Source organism: Lucilia sericata, unplaced genomic scaffold (genome assembly GCF_015586225.1).
Source record: "Lucilia sericata isolate MDLA Ls3-8-SP2 unplaced genomic scaffold, ASM1558622v1 Contig002220F_arrow, whole genome shotgun sequence".
Classification (NCBI taxonomy): domain Eukaryota; kingdom Metazoa; phylum Arthropoda; class Insecta; order Diptera; family Calliphoridae; genus Lucilia; species Lucilia sericata.
In genome coordinates this window covers 54,775-70,741 of record NW_023996051.1, presented here as the reverse complement: position 1 = coordinate 70,741, position 15,967 = coordinate 54,775, and the positions used below count along the sequence as shown (strand labels likewise).

General features: G+C 32.8%; 1 protein-coding gene and 4 pseudogenes across 1 annotated transcript; 2 read left to right on the top strand and 3 right to left on the bottom strand.

The window, feature by feature from the left end:
• Window positions 1-615: 615 nt before the first annotated feature.
• LOC119613634 lies at window positions 616-1,749 on the bottom strand (annotated as a pseudogene).
• A 292-nt stretch (window positions 1,750-2,041) lies between these two features.
• Window positions 2,042-2,953, bottom strand: LOC119613633 (annotated as a pseudogene).
• A 480-nt stretch (window positions 2,954-3,433) lies between these two features.
• Window positions 3,434-4,436, top strand: LOC119613632 (annotated as a pseudogene).
• A 1,424-nt stretch (window positions 4,437-5,860) lies between these two features.
• Window positions 5,861-7,965, bottom strand: LOC119613631 (60S ribosomal protein L13a). The gene is made up of 3 exons (XM_037969659.1): window positions 7,871-7,965; window positions 7,189-7,429; window positions 5,861-6,379 (listed from the first exon to the last, which is right to left on the bottom strand). The coding sequence occupies exons 1-3, from the start codon at window positions 7,889-7,891 to the stop codon at window positions 6,024-6,026; spliced, it is 618 nt and encodes a 205-aa protein (XP_037825587.1). The 5' UTR covers window positions 7,892-7,965; the 3' UTR covers window positions 5,861-6,023.
• A 3,035-nt stretch (window positions 7,966-11,000) lies between these two features.
• LOC119613630 lies at window positions 11,001-15,691 on the top strand (annotated as a pseudogene).
• The last annotated feature ends 276 nt before the right edge of the window (window positions 15,692-15,967 follow it).

Here is a 15,967-nt window from a genome sequence, read left to right as displayed (position 1 = left end):
ACTGAACTAGAACTGAACTGGAGCTGAATTAGAACAGAACTAGAACCGAACTAGAATGAACAAGATATGAACTAGAACTGAACTAGAACTAAACTAGAACTGAACTAGAAACTGAACTACTAACTAGAACTGAACTAGAACTGAACTAGAACTGAACTAGAACTGAACTAGAACTGAACTAGAACTGAACTAGAACTGAACTAGAACTGAACTAGAACTGAACTAGAACTGAACTAGAACTGGTCTAAAACTAAACTAGAACTGTATTGGAACTGAACTACATCTTAAATATAACTGAACTAGAACCGAACTAAAACGGTAGGTTAGTAGTTAGTGTTCTAGTCTGGTAGAACGGAGGTGGTGTGTTCGATTCCCACCTGAGGCACTGGTAAAGGAGCTTACAACTGGTCCGATAAAACCCAACTAGAACAGAATTGGAACTGAACTAGAATGGAGCTAGAACTGAAGTGGAACTAAACGAGAATTGAATTAGAAATTAACTTCAACTTAATTAGAACTGAATAGGAACTAGAACAGAGTTAGAATTGAACTAGAACGGATATAGAACTGAAACCTAATTAAAATTGTACAAGAACTTAACTAAAATTGAATAGATTTCTTTTACACAAAATAATCACTTTATTTTTTACTTTTTTAGCAAATAAAGAAAATATTCAAAAAATAAATGCAATAATATCGGTAAGTAAACTTCCCACTTTTTATCTGGGACACATGGCATGACGTCCACCATCAACGGCCAAACTGACACCAGTAGTGAAAGTAGCCAAATCACTGGCCAGGAAACAAATAGCATTAGCTACTTCATCAGCCGTACCGGGACGTCCCAACGCATGAGTGTTTTTGGAGTGTTCCAAAAATTTGGCATAAGTTTCAGCATCCATGCCGCCACGTTTGTGTAGATTAGTAACGGTGACACCAGGATTAACACAATTGGCACGCACGCCCTTGGCAGCCAATTCTAAAGCTACACAGCGGGTGAATTGATCTACACCCATTTTAAATGTTATAGGCCAAAACACCGGGGAAAGAGCGTATACCATTAACACTCGAAACATTAACAATATTGCCTTTAGATTTGATCAATTCAGGGGTAGCCAACATGGTTAAATGATACATGGAACGTAGATTGGTATTCATAACGCGATCATATTGTTCTAGGCTGGTGGTTTCGATACTGCCTGTCTCAATAATGCCAGCATTATTAACCAAAACATCCAGCTTATGTTGATGCTTTAAGGTATCTTGCCACAATTTGGCGGTGTCGGCCTCTTTAGAAATATCACCCACTACTAATTGAGGCTTGGTTTTACCCACTTCTTCACACTGTTTGGCCACCTTTTCCAAATTTTCAACATTACGTCCGTTTAGTGTAAGTATGGCTCCCAATTTGGCAAATTTAACGGCAGCGGCGGCTCCTATGCCCGAACTAGCGCCTGTTATCAAAACTACTTTGCCAGCAAAGTTCATATTGTTGCTAAAATATGCAGATACTTTGTGTATAAGAACAACAAATAAAAAATTAATTTAATTTTGTTTGTTACTTACGTTGCGTAATCGTTTAATTTGTTTTGTGTTCCCGGCGTGTGGTCCCCGCTATCAACAGTTTCCTACTGTGGTAAAAGTCGACGATTTAATATGTATTATGGATGTGATCGTCTGATTAAATTTTAAATATTTCTTTTTTTTCTTGTATTGTCAATTTATTGTTGTCTTTTAGTTTATTTTGTTCTTTTTGTTTTGTTCTCATAAATCGGTTAGTTATCAGGTTTCTTTTTGCTAATATAGCAGGGAAGAGAAATATTATTAGTAAAGTGGGCCCAATCATTATAACTTTCTGAAGACTGCTAATCATCACTTATTTCCTAAATATGAAAGAATAATTCGTTGTAAAACGTAAACAAATATTGTCAATCTATCCCAAGAATATAAAGTAATTATCGGAAGTGCTTTATATAAGTGCTAATTACTTACGTTAGTACTTACTTCCTCAATATTTTCAAAATAAAATAATAGATTAAAAATCACAGGCACTCAAAATCAGTAAAATCTTTATTATACCTACATTACATATAATTACATACATATAATTATTAAACACATACAAATAATCAATTTATCTTGGACACATAGCATGACGGCCACCATCGACCGGCATATTAACACCAGTTATAAAGCTGGCCTTATCACTAGCCAAAAAACATATAACACCCGATACCTCTTCAACCTCACCAGCACGTCCCAAGGCATGAGTAGCTTTACAATGTTCCAATTTAGCATAAGCTTCTTCATCCATACCGCCACGTTTATGTAACTCGGTTACAATAACACCAGGATTAACCGAATTACAACGTACACCTGCTGCAGCCAATTCCAAAGCAACGCATCTGGTAAATTGATCTACAGCAGTTTTCGAAATATTATAAGCCAAAACATTGGGAAAAGCTCTCAAACCGCAAACACTTGAAATATTAACAATATTTCCTTTGGTTTTCTTCAGCTCCGGTACTGCCAACATGGTCAGTTGGTATAGCGAACGTATGTTTGTATTCATAACACGATCAAATTGTTCCAAAGAGGTATTTTCGATGCTACCATTCTCATGATGCCGGCAGCATTTACTAAAACATCTAATTTCTTAAATTTGCCTATAGTCTCCTTAATAATATTTTCCACATCTTTCTCCTGGCACATATCCGCTTGTAATTGCAGATGATTGCTGGAGTTGACACATTTTTCAGCTGTTTCTTTCAACTTTTCGACGTTGCGTCCGACTAATACTAAATCTGCTCCTCGCTGGGCAAATTCTTCAGCTGTTGCTGCTCCAATGCCAGAACTGGCTCCGGTGATAAGTACAACTTTACCCTTAAAATCCATTTCCGTGTGGTAACAATAACAATTGGAATGTTATTAAATTAGTGTAGAAATGTGTTAAAAAAACCGGTGTTATGACAGATATTTTCAATGTTATTGATGAAAGATTCGAATTGCCAGATTTGCATAATGTTGCCTAAATTTATGGGAAGTATTTTATTAGGAATTTATAATTTGTTATAGAAAATATTTCCGACGGAGCCAAAGCATTAAAGGAATTAATTCGATATAAAATTAACTCATCTTCCAAGAGAATACATTCTTAATTGAAATAAATTCAATTGAATAAAAATTTGTATCCTAAGGATCCATATTATTATTTTTATTTGTATTTCACAAATTTATAACTGATATTCAGAAGTTTTGGGGGAAACTTTCATACTATTTTTTTATCAAACTTTATACTGAAATAAAGTATGATAAAACAGATCTCGAATTAGTTCAAACTTTGAATTTCAAAGCTTAGTTAAATCCTAGTATCAGAAATACCACTTAAATATATCATTCACTTCAGGTGGCCACACTAAAATCAAAATATTTGTGTTTGTTTACATTTAACAACAGTGTGTTTAGAATAAAATGATTTTTAATTTCTTATTAGAACTTTCATGATCATTTACCCTTGAAACTACCCTATAGAAAAACACCGACTACTTAAGTAGTCGGAGATCAGAATTCTAATCTCAACAGTTGCACACAGTGTCAGAGTGATTGGAATACTTGAGAATTTGTCCATCAAAAATACGTAATTTTATACCAAATATGGATTTTACTGACAAAGTTATTATTGTTACTGGATCCAGTTCTGGAATAGGTGCAGCGGCCGCAGTACATTTTGCCGAATTGGGCGGCTTGCTAACCTTAGTTGGGACGCAATGTCGATAAAACTACAAGAAGTAGCAAATAAGATTCAAGCCATTAAAGGTCAGGCACCCCTAACTGTCCAGGCCGATATGGCCAACGAGGAGGATGTTAAACGTATTGTCAGCGAAACGTTAGCTAAATATGGTAAAATTGATGTACTTGTTAATAATGCTGGTGTTTTGGAGACCGGCAATATTAAAATACCAGTTTGGAACAGTACGATCGTGTTTATGAACACTAACATAGAGCCGTTTACCAACTAACCATGTTGACTGTGCCAGAATTGATAAAAACTAAAGGTTCCATTGTTAATGGTCTAGTGTTAATGGCATACGCTCTTTCCCTGGAGTTTTAGCTTATAATGTCTCCAAAGCAGCTGTTGATCAGTTTACACGTTGTGTTGCTCTTGAATTGGCTCTGAAGGGTGTACGTTGTAATTCTGTTAATCCTGGTGTTATTGTTACTGAAATTCACAAGAGAGGTGGCATGAATGAGGAAACCTATGCTAAATTCTTGGAACATTCTAAAACTACTCATGCCTTGGGTCGTCCCGGTCAAGTGGATGAAGTTTCGGGTGTTATTGCATTTTTGGCTAGTGATAAGGCCAGTTTCATTACTGGCGCTAGTTTGCCTGTCGATGGTGGACGTCATGCTATGTGTCCTAGATAAGAAGTGGTAAATTTTTGTATTGTTTAAAAGAAATGCATTTGCTATTGTTGTTATTTAAATAAATTGTTAATTTGCGTAATTTTAAAATTGATTGATATTAATTAAAAAGAAATAACGTTTTTTTTTTGTAATTTTATTGAGCATCAAATAATTGATCTTTATTTTATAAATCTATAGATTTTATAAGCACAGGCCAACACAATTTTAAAATAAAGACCAAAGTAGTCATTTCTAAAGCAATAAGCTGTTTTAAATAAATCCGAATGTAGACTCCACCACATGACTTTTTCGAAATATGTTCTGTTCCAAAATGAAAAATCTCAATTTCTGAATTGCAAATTTAAAATCTATTCTGAATATTAAATTAAAAGACTCATTGCAATTGAGTTTTTCTGAATTCTAATTCCTTTAATTTCCAAAAAATTCTCATTATCAAATGATCTTTTCTGTATATCAAATGAAAAATCTCATTTACTATTCAACTCTTCTGAATTACTGATGATTATGGTGTAAAATGAAATTGCAAATCAAATTGCAAAATAACTTTGATACTATAAGATCTATCTTCGTTGCCACAGTTACCTATAAATCGCTTCCCTTGGTACAAAAAAATTACAAATTAAAGTGTTAAAAATAATTAACAAGTTCAAGAATTGTTTTTATGTTTCTATGTGTAATTATTGTAAAAAGGTGAAGGTTGCTAAATGCACAAAAAAGGTAATAATTTGACATCGAAAAATCTGTTAAGATTTTTTACAATCGCTGCTGTTTGCGATATTTTATAGCCTTATCAATAGTCTATTCTATAATGTAGTCCATAGTATGGTCTATAATCTAGTCAATAGTACATAATCTAGTCCGGACCACATCCTAGTCTATAATCTAGACTATAGTCCATAGTCTATTCTATAGTCAAGACTACTATTTACTCTATAATCTATTCAATGGTATAGTCTATAATCTAGCCTAGACTATGATGGGTCTATAATCTTTTCCAAAGTAGTCTATAATCTAGTCAATAGTCCATATTCTAGACTATAGTATAGTCCAGTCTACTATATAGTCAAGACTATTGTTTAGTTTATAATCTATTTCACAGTCTGGATCTTAGTCTAATTCTAGTTATAATCTTGTCAATAGCCTAGACTATATGCAGTTTAGCCTAGTCTATAGTGTAATCTAGTCGATAGTCGAGACTTAAGTTTGTGTTGTTTCTAGATAACGTGCGAGTAGTTTGAGTTGAAATTTTACTTGTACCTATTTTGTTTTTTGTTACAATACAAATTAAAATTTGTACTCAAACTACTCCCTCGTTATCTAGAAAGAGCACATTAGTCTATTCTATAGTCTTGTCATAGCCACTAGATTATAGTAGTGTACAAAACAATCTATCCATATCCAATAATAACACCAAAACCACTTAGGGCTACAGAAATTTGTTTTAACTTATTTTTTTATTAAAAACATATGGGCCTTTTTGTTCTTGACCGTCCCTTATTTTTTTCATATTTTTTCTCAAAAAAATACAAGTTCTTTCAATAAAAAAAACCTATTTTCACACAACTAAATTATATAGAAAAAAGTATATAATACGAAATCTAACATTCGTAACCATAGGACTTGATGATCTTGTTGAAGGGTTCGGCTTGCTTGGCAATGTTTTCGCGAGCCTTGACAGTCAACTTCTTCATGAGTCTGTTGTGTTTCAAAGTGACTTGCAACTTAGCCTTACGTTTGCGTTCCAAACTCTTGACGACATCACCGTGGTGCCAGCCGACTTCGTTGGACAAACGGCCCAATTGACAGTATTTGCGGTCAGAGCGCAAAGTCAAGATGCGCATAGCGATGGGTACGCAGACACGACGACGCTTATCGTAGGGCGATGGGATACCATCGAAGACACGGAGACGAGCCAAAGCAGCTTGACCGCGCTTGGTTTTGTGTGGGATCATGCCTGTAAATAGAAATACAGAAAAGGGGTTAATGTTTTTTCTTTCTTTTAGAATCGTGTAATAATAGATTCTTTAATAGCGGACTGTTGTCAGTTTCAAGTTTGGTTTCATGTTTTCACATCAAATAATGTAGGTAAGAAAATTTTGTTCATCATGTTAGATTGGCCCTTGTTGGCAACTTAGGAATATGGTTTTTGTTGTATTGTTTACATACCTAAAAAGAAAAGAAGAGAGATTCATTTAAACATTTGTTTTGCTTGTGGTGTTAATATATTTATGATAATATTTATAATCAGTTAAAGATTTGTTACATATTTTCGAATTCAAATAATGTAGGTAAGATAAAATTGTTCATCATTGAAGAGTTTAAAAAGTGCTTCTTAATGAAAGTTGAAATCAAGTTTGTGAAATATTCTTTTAAAACATTTCTTAGGTTTTTTTAGGACAATTAAGAAAAATATAAAACATTTAGTGTCGCATTTTTAGGATCATCCAAAACAATAACTGGATTTTCAACAATTACAAAGTGGCTAAAAACATGATAAAACTCCACCTGTTGAAGCATTAAAACAAAAATGCTTTTAGTAGCGCTTGAGGACTAATAGCAAACTAAAAGTTGCCCTTACAGAAATGACCTTGAATGTAATAGCATCTTTGTTTACTAAACAAACAACATGAAATTACAAGGTTACCAAAGCCAAAGTTGAAGCCTCTGGTTTGGATTAACAATTTGTTGATCTCCAACTTTCATTTAAAACCACATTTTATTCATTACACACTAAATTGTTACTAAAATTCTAAAGAAACTTACCTCTAACAGCCTTGTAGAAGATTCTGGAAGGGGCACGGAAGTGGAATGGACCACGGGCAGGGTTGACATTGCAACGTTTGCGCAAGTAAGCCAAGTACTTGATCTTGTTTCTGTAGAAATGACCAGAAAGGTTCAATTCTTCGCAACGGACAACAGCAACTTTGCCACCTTGCAACAAATATTTGGCAACAACGGAAGCCAAACGGCCGACCAAATGGCCACGACCATCAATAACAACGGCCTAAAAATGAAAAACAAACCATGAAATATGTTTTCACTAAATTGAGGTTAGGTTTTTTACAAACAACAAAACACACATAAACAAATGCTGCAACTTAGCAAATTTTACTATTTGCTTATTTAAAATTATAACTTTTTACATTAATTAACAGAATTTAAACACTTTTGGTTTTATTTCACTTAATACAAGAGTATTTTCTGCTTCCCATTTAACACCAAACAATTTTCTATACATTTAACCAAATGCTTGATACAATGTCACTTTTACAGCACGTGTAAGTTGTGGTCGTAGTTTTTATGGAATTTTTCCATTTTTTCTTTAAAAATCTTGGGAATTTTTACACACATTTATTTTATCATTTGTTTAGGCACGTTTTTATTTAGTTTTCTACTAATTTTTCTCATTAAATTGGTGATTTTTCATAAATTTATCACCACTTACCCTATTCGTTAAACCAGTCATGTTTAAGAACCGCACGGAAAGAAATGGACGAGCCTCGGTTGCTTTGGGCGGAAACGGCCATGTTGAAATTTTGACATTTCACATGCTTGCGCAAGCATTTAAATGTCAATTTGCATACAGTGTTGCATGTAAGCAAACAGAGTTGTATTTAAACTATTAAGAATATGACATCCCCGTTTTACAGCCGGCTAATTCGAGCAGAGACTTGCGCCGATTCGGCTTAAGCCGACTAAGCCTAGCCGCCGAACAAAATGTCAAAGCCGCCGCCGCCGAAAATTTTTCAGCTTAATACGGCTTGAAATTTTCGCCATATTTTGTACAATTTACAGAAAACTTTCGCTAAATTTATGGAATTTTACAATATAAAATTAATTTGTTTTCATTAAAGCAAGTTTTTTTTTTTATCTAATAATAAGCCGCTCATTGAAATTTGACCGGTGTAGAACTTTGCTCACGTTGAGCACTTGATTTACTTGCGTCTGTATCATCAATAATGGCAAAATAACTTTAGAAGAAATGAGGAAATGAGTTTGGATTCGAATGAATATTATTTCATTTCGAATGCCTGTTTTTAAAATTTACAGGAGAAGCATAAAACTATTAAGTTAAAAAGTTTGTTTCTATCAACGCGATTTATTTGTAGTAAATAAACAAATTATTTAATAGTGAAACATATAATTTGTTATTATAGTTGACAATGGCGTATATAAAAATGGATAAATTTGACTTTTTACCTTTAATATTTAAATATTTTTGTAGATAGGGCCTTTTGTTTTTTGTCAATAAAATCGATAATTATGGCCGCAGCAGTTGAATTTTTGGTGTGGACATTTGTTTTGATGCAATACATTAGAACCAACAATAAAATCGATTTTGAATTTTTGGTTAGTTAGGGCAGTTTGCGTTTCAGGTGACGATACGAATGCATGTATATTGGAATCAAAGGTTAATCATATTAAATTGCCCTGAAGAAGAGAACCATTGAATTTAGACTCTATGATGAGTTCGTTGAATTTTGGTTCACCCTGGATAGTGTAAGGAAAAGCAAGAAATAGTTCCAGTTGTAATAGTGTACAATGTAATACTGCTGTGACGTCTATTACAGTTGCTTTGTTTGCAGGTTTGTTGTAAGGTCAGAAAATGACTTTAACGTGCATAACTAACATAAAAATATAACACGATCGAGTTTTATATCAATCAAAATCTATATAGGCCAATATTGACCCTGCCCCCCATATAAGGTCACCTTCAATAATTGGTTTTAACGTTTTTTACGGACTTAATAATACCATAATAAAATAAGTTTTGTTGAAACGAAAATGTATCTACCAAATTTTATGACGAAGCATTATTCACCTTAAACCCATATGAGATATTCTTCAGAAAAAAACGCACCAAAATTGCTTTTAAATGTAGATGTAATAATGGAATTCGACGAAAAAAAAAACTTTTTTAGGAACCGAAAAATATATTATGAAACCTAAAATTATGAGGATCAGTCGGCCAATATAACCCTCTTACAGAAAATCAATTTATACTATACATTTTATAGCTATTACATCATTCCAAAAGTTGAGCATTATGATAGAATTATGGTAGAATTAAAAAAATATACTTTAAATTATGGAGATCTTGGTCCATAATTGATCCAATCCCTCATTGAAGTCCCTATTACGAAAATCACGCTGGCGTTTATATTAATTTAAAGATCAAAGTTCATATACATATATGAGCACTTCCCAAATTTGCTTTTTTACGACATATGTTTTGATGATAATATATGACTTGAACTCTTTGTGAAAGTACTCGTGAGTTTCGAACTTAAATTTGAATTTTAAAATACCTACGGTTATTTCACTGTGTGGTTTTGACTATTTACGCGTAACGCTATGGATTTTCTGATGTTAATTTAATAATCAAGTTAAAATCTGCGTATCACGTCGAAATGGCATATTTTATATTTAAAATTAACTGGATTAACGTATTGAAGACGAATAATGGGTTTCGGAAATATATTTTTTTGTCCTTTCAAACGAGAACACTTTTGTTTACTGAAGTTCCCACCGAAAATGAAAGTTTAGTTCATTATAAGATATCGTTTCCCAAATTTTTGTCCTTTGGCCAATATTTGGTGATCTGGATCAAATAATAAAAATTAACTTTTTTAAAGTTTTTGCTATTTTATTTATATTTCACGTAAAGGATTTAATTTTGATATTATGTAAAAGGTCTTTGAGAGGCTATTTTAATGACGTATTACAAATTTTTCATAAAGTTAAAAACAACAAATTAAAATGTTATTTAGATTATTAAAAATTTTATTAAGGGTTTTCATTTAAGCGCTTAAGTTTCCCATTTGTGCAAGTGTGCAAGTTTATTCGACTTGTTTCATGAAACCCCTGTTCAAATTCTGTTCAGTTACAATATTTGTAAACATTTAAAAACTATGTGAAACGAAATTAAAAAATAAAAAATTAATTATTTAAACAAAAAAGTATAAAAAATACATTTTAAATGTGAATATTCAAGTGCTTAAGTTTAAAAAGTGGTCAATACAGAGCGATTTTATTAAATGCACAATGAGACTGTTCAAGTTTGCCAGTCTAAATAGTCGCTCAAATTTATAAGGGTTGTGCAAATCAATTCCCATACAATTCAATTCCGAGAATGGAAACATGCACAGGTTGCACAGTTTGCGAGGGTTTTGAACATTTAAATGAGAACCCTTATTATATAGATTACACTATGCGGCAAAAATAAATACCTGGAAAAATATAGGCCGATCCTCATAAAACTTGGCGAAAGGATTTGTTTTTAATTTTTAAGAATTAATCAAATTTATTTTTTTTTTTAACTTTTTTAAATTTTTTCTATTCCTGCATAATTTCTCACAAAACTTTTGTGCTTGCTCTGTTTTGTTGTTATAAACAATATATTTGCTTAAAAAATCCCACTTTTATCTCTCGGACTCCGTTTTTTATTTAAAATCGTTGAAAATTTAAAATTAAACGTATTTGAGAACCTACAGTCGATTTTAAGCCGCCCGCCGATATTTTTAGTGTCAGCCGCCGCCGCCATAGTGGAGAAAAACAAACAAAAAGAAAATCCCCAAACAAGTTGACAATTTAAAAGGAACAAGAAAGATAAAAATTTGCTACAAAAATCGGCTTTCTTCCATAAAAATTTAAAAAAAATTATTAATTTTTACTAATTTTAAATTGTTTATAAAGTGTTATTAATAAAATTAAATTGTTTATTGCTCAATTGTTTATAAGGTACATAATTGTTTGGTGTTATTTTGTTAAGAGGAGAAATGTTTTGCAATTTTATTTTGACCACTCCCCATATAAAGAAAAACAAGTGCATTTTCTTTTTTGGTGTTGTTGCTATTGTTGAGTGTATTATGGTGGCAGGTCTTTGTTATCTTTTTATACATTTGGCCTAAAAAATTTTATTTTTTACTTTATAAAATTTTAGATGACTAATCAATTGTAATCTTATACATTAAAATATCACTATTAATAATACCATTGTGTTGTATTGTATTTGTAGTAACGTTTAATTCTTTGGCAAAAGAGTAAAAAAGAAATTTTAAGTGAAAATGTGGAAAGCCACTGCTGGTTTGCAAATACAAAATACCGCTGATGCTGAAGATGATGACTGGGAGACGGATCCTGACTTTATTAACGATGTTAGTGAACAGGAACCAAAGATGGGGTGCCAAAACCATAGAGGGCAGTGGTCGTACGGCCGGTGCTATAGAGTAAGTTTTATTTTTACTATTGTATTAATACCCACAAATAATTAAACTGTTTTTCTTCTTAAGTATGGATAAACTGCGTGCGGAAACTGAAAAGCAGATCAAGATAAAAAACGCAAGGAAATTGAAGAAATCAATCCCGGCTATGGTTATGGTGGTAAATTTGGTGTACAGACCGATCGCATGGACAAATCAGCTGTGGGTCATGACTACCAGGGCAAGGTAGAGAAACATGCCTCTCAAAAAGATTATGCCACTGGCTTTGGTGGCAAATTTGGTGTCCAGTCTGATCGTGTAGATAAATCCGCTGCCGGTTGGGATCATATCGAAAAGGTGGAGAAACATGCCTCACAAAAAGATTATGCCACCGGATTTGGTGGCAAATTTGGTGTTCAATCTGATCGTGTGGACAAATCTGCAGTTGGTTGGGATCATGTGGAAAAGGTGGAGAAACATGAGTCACAAAAAGGTTGGTTGTTTATTTATAGATTATAAGGGGGTCTTATAATAGCTGTTTTCATTTTGTTTTTTTTTGTCAGATTATTCCAAAGGTTTTGGTGGTAAATTTGGTGTTCAGGAAGATCGCAAAGATAAATCCGCTGTGGGTTGGGATCATATTGAAGCACCGCAAAAACATGAAAGTCAAGTGGATCATAAAATTGTGAGTAACAAAAGAAATTTGTTTTTTTTTTTATCACAAATTCAATGTACTTTTCTTTTTGTATGACAAATTTGTTTATGTTTGCAAATTTAAGTCTGCTTGTAAAATGATGAAGGGATATCAAAACCATAAAAAACTTTGTTACAAGTTTATATTGCTATCTGCAAACAAAAACTAAAGATGACTAATATTTGTCGATTCATTTTAGACACACTTCTTTCCCTTCCCAGCTCTAAATGAATATATAATTATGAAACAGTTTTATTCATAAATTAAAACATTCGGTTATAAAAAATTTCTATAATGAAATGCATTTATTTTGATGAAATGGAGCATGTTCGATTCGATCAAAACCAAAAAAGTGTTTTGGTTGGGGCTTGTGGGAAAAACAACTCTTTTATTAAAAAATATCTTTTAAAACAATCTCATTAATGGTTCTCTGTTGAAAATTTAGGGTTTTAGTTAACATTTTTTATTGAAGTTTCGAACATATTTAAACTTCCAAACTAGTTCTTTTTTTTTTAGTACTTTATAATATCTTCTTTACTTTATCTCTTCACCAGGGTTTCGGCGGCAAGTTCGGTGTACAAAAAGATCGTATGGATAAATCGGCTGCGTCCTACGATGATGGTGGTAAACAACAAGTTGGCACAAATTATACAAAAACTAAACCAGTCATTGAGGGTGTTAAACCCTCAAACCTACGAGCTAAATTCGAAAATTTAGCTAAAAACTCCGAAGAAGAAAGTCGTAAACGGGCTGAGGAACAAAAACGTTTACGCGAAGCTAAAGATAAAAGAGACCGCGAAGAGGCGGCCAAGAAAACAGTGGTGGAGAATAAACCTCTACCAGCGGCCGATGAAGCTAAACAACCGCCACCAAAGGGAGCACGTTCACATATTGTGACCGGACGTGAGGGTGGCATAGGCAATGCTATAAGTGCATTTAATCAAATGCAATCACCCACTAAAGAGGAAACCACCGCTGTACGCAAAGAACCCATACACATTCCAAGAGAAGTTAAGAGCGAGGTAAAGACGGAAGTAGAACAAATTGAAGAGATTAAACCACAGCCGCCGCAACAACAACAACAACAGCAACAACAACCGGAAATAGTGGCTGAAGTTAAGCAGGAGGTGCAGCAAAAAGTTATGGCTCCTCCTCCTGACCTAATACCCTCTATAGAAATACAAACTGTGGCCACACCACCTGAAGTGCAATCACCTGAACCACCTCATACCACTGAAGATGCTCAAGCCTCCCCAGTTGCTCCAGCTGCAGCAGTGGTAGAAGAACCTGAGCCTTTATATCAAAATCAAAGTGAAATTCAACAACATTCTGTTCCTAAATCACCAGAACCTTCTATACAAGAACAACAACAGCAGCAGCAACAAGCTCAACCTGTGTCTCAAACTGAAACTGCCGTTGCCCAGGAACCTGAACTTTATGGAAATTCTGAAAATCTAGCCGATTATATTGAAGATACTCATATTCATGCTATTGCTTTGTATGATTATCAAGCTAACGATGACGATGAAATATCCTTTGATCCTGATGACATTATTACGCATATTGAAATGGTAAGTGAAAAGAGAGAATAGAAATTTTAGATAGAGATTGTTGAAGGCGTAGTATATAAGGAAGAAATTGTAAAAAGGTCGTTTTTAGAAATCGTATTATAATTGCAATTTTAGGTTCTTTAGGACTTTAGTTTTTCAAGCTGCATTACTAGTGCAAAGTCCTCCAGGCTGAGATGTCAGCCATAAAAAGAAAGGTTAACTGTATGAGGTACTATAAGATATACCGGTGAAATTAGATATTTCTCTTTAGTGTCTACACGACATCTAGACTGATTCATGAATGTTTGATATTTTCAACGAGATTGCGCAGCATTTGAACCTTTAGTTGCTCCGGATGCCGGGTCATTCTGATATACTTGCCAATGTAATGCCACGATAGTAGAGATATTGACAATCTCTCGCTTTCGTGCTGCTAAATATATATACAACAGGAACACTTTATAGATCTGCTCAGACCAGATGGACATGCTCTTAAAGCATCGTCAGACTTGATGGGTCTTTCAAGAACATGGACTTCTGACAAATACATATGTATACAGAAGGAACACCATATCGATCTGCGCAGATCAGATGGACATCCTCTCAAAGAATCGTCTTTCAGAAACGTAGACTTTTTGTAGAAGTAATATAAACATTTTCTGTGCTTGTTTCCTGCTTTGTCAGTAATCAGATTTGCCACTATGTGCGTTCCTCTTTAACGGTGCGTTTGCCATGACTCTCGCCATAGAAACTTAATTTGTCTTCATGGGTCGTGGTAGGATCCGTTTCGGATATTTCAAAGGGACCCTAGTGCGTCGGCCTTCCATTGGCTGGCTGCCTCTTTAACCTAAAATGGTTAATATCAAAATTTCGAAAATTCTTTAAAAAACTATTAAAATTATTATCTGCCCAATATTCGAGCCCAATATTTTAAATTTTCGGGTTTCGAACATAAATAATTATTTAAAAACTTTTCATGAATTATGAAGTATTTTCGATGTAATTTCGGAATATGAGCTTTTTAAAAGATGTTCGAAAATTCGAACTTATGTTCGAAAAAATTTTAAGGTAGTAAAATAATCTGTAGGTTATAAGGATTCATAAAAAGACAATTTTAGTTTCACTCGAGTCCAATTTTTTAATATTTCAAGTTTCGAACATAAATATTTCAAAAATAATTTAAAAAATGTTCATGATTTATAAAGTATGATCAATGTAGTTTCAGAATATGTATAGATGTTCGAAAATTCGAACTTATGTTCGAAAAAAACACAATTTTTGTTTCATTCTAATAGATTTTTTTTTAAATTTTCGAGTTTCGAACATAAATATTTCGAAAGTATGTACTTATAAAAATGTTCATGATTTATAAATGATGTTCAATATAGAATGTCGACTTTTTATAGATATTCGAAAATTCAAAAATTTTGTTCGAAAAATTTTTAAAGCTATAATTTATAGAACATAAGGATTCATTAAAATACAATTTTAGTTTTAGTTGAGCCAAATTTCTAAAATTTTCGAGTTTCGAACTTAAATATTTGGAAAATAATTTAAAAACAATTCATATGAATTATAAATTTTTTTCATAACTTCTTTCATTTCTCTTACAGATCGATGAAGGCTGGTGGCGTGGTTATGTAAAAATCGTTATGGTCTCTTCCCGGCCAATTATGTGCAAGTTATTAATAATCAAAATTGAGTTCTTATAGCTGAGCATGATGACCTTCAATCCCAACTACAATAACAGCTATTGAAGTTTTATCTAAATCAAAATTTTGTTTAAGTATTTTATTTTCTTATTTTACTTTTCTAAACAACGATGATACTGATTTTCTTTTTTCTGTCCACAAATCAAGTCAATTTACATATTTAATGTATGGAGGTATTAAACATTCTTATTTGTATGTTTCAAACATATGTATTTTTTTACAAATATTTTATTTTTTTTATATTTAAAATTTTTTTTTTAAATGCATTTTTGTCTACATTTCATTTAAACTAAATTAAGCATTTAACACTTAAAAACTAATATTGTTATTATAAAATCATTACAAACTAAAAAAATCATGTTTAAAGACAAGGCATACGTACAT

What these genes read in the sequence shown, in the direction of transcription:
- LOC119613631 (XM_037969659.1), bottom strand. Translation starts at nt 7,891, where the DNA reads ATGACTGGTTTAACGAATAGG. An exon ending in TGACTGGTTTAACGAATAGG is followed by an intron (nt 7,430 to 7,870) that starts GTAAGTGGTGAT and finishes TTTCATTTTTAG; the next exon opens with GCCGTTGTTATTGATGGTCG. An exon ending in CTTCTACAAGGCTGTTAGAG is followed by an intron (nt 6,380 to 7,188) that starts GTAAGTTTCTTT and finishes TTCTATTTACAG; the next exon opens with GCATGATCCCACACAAAACC.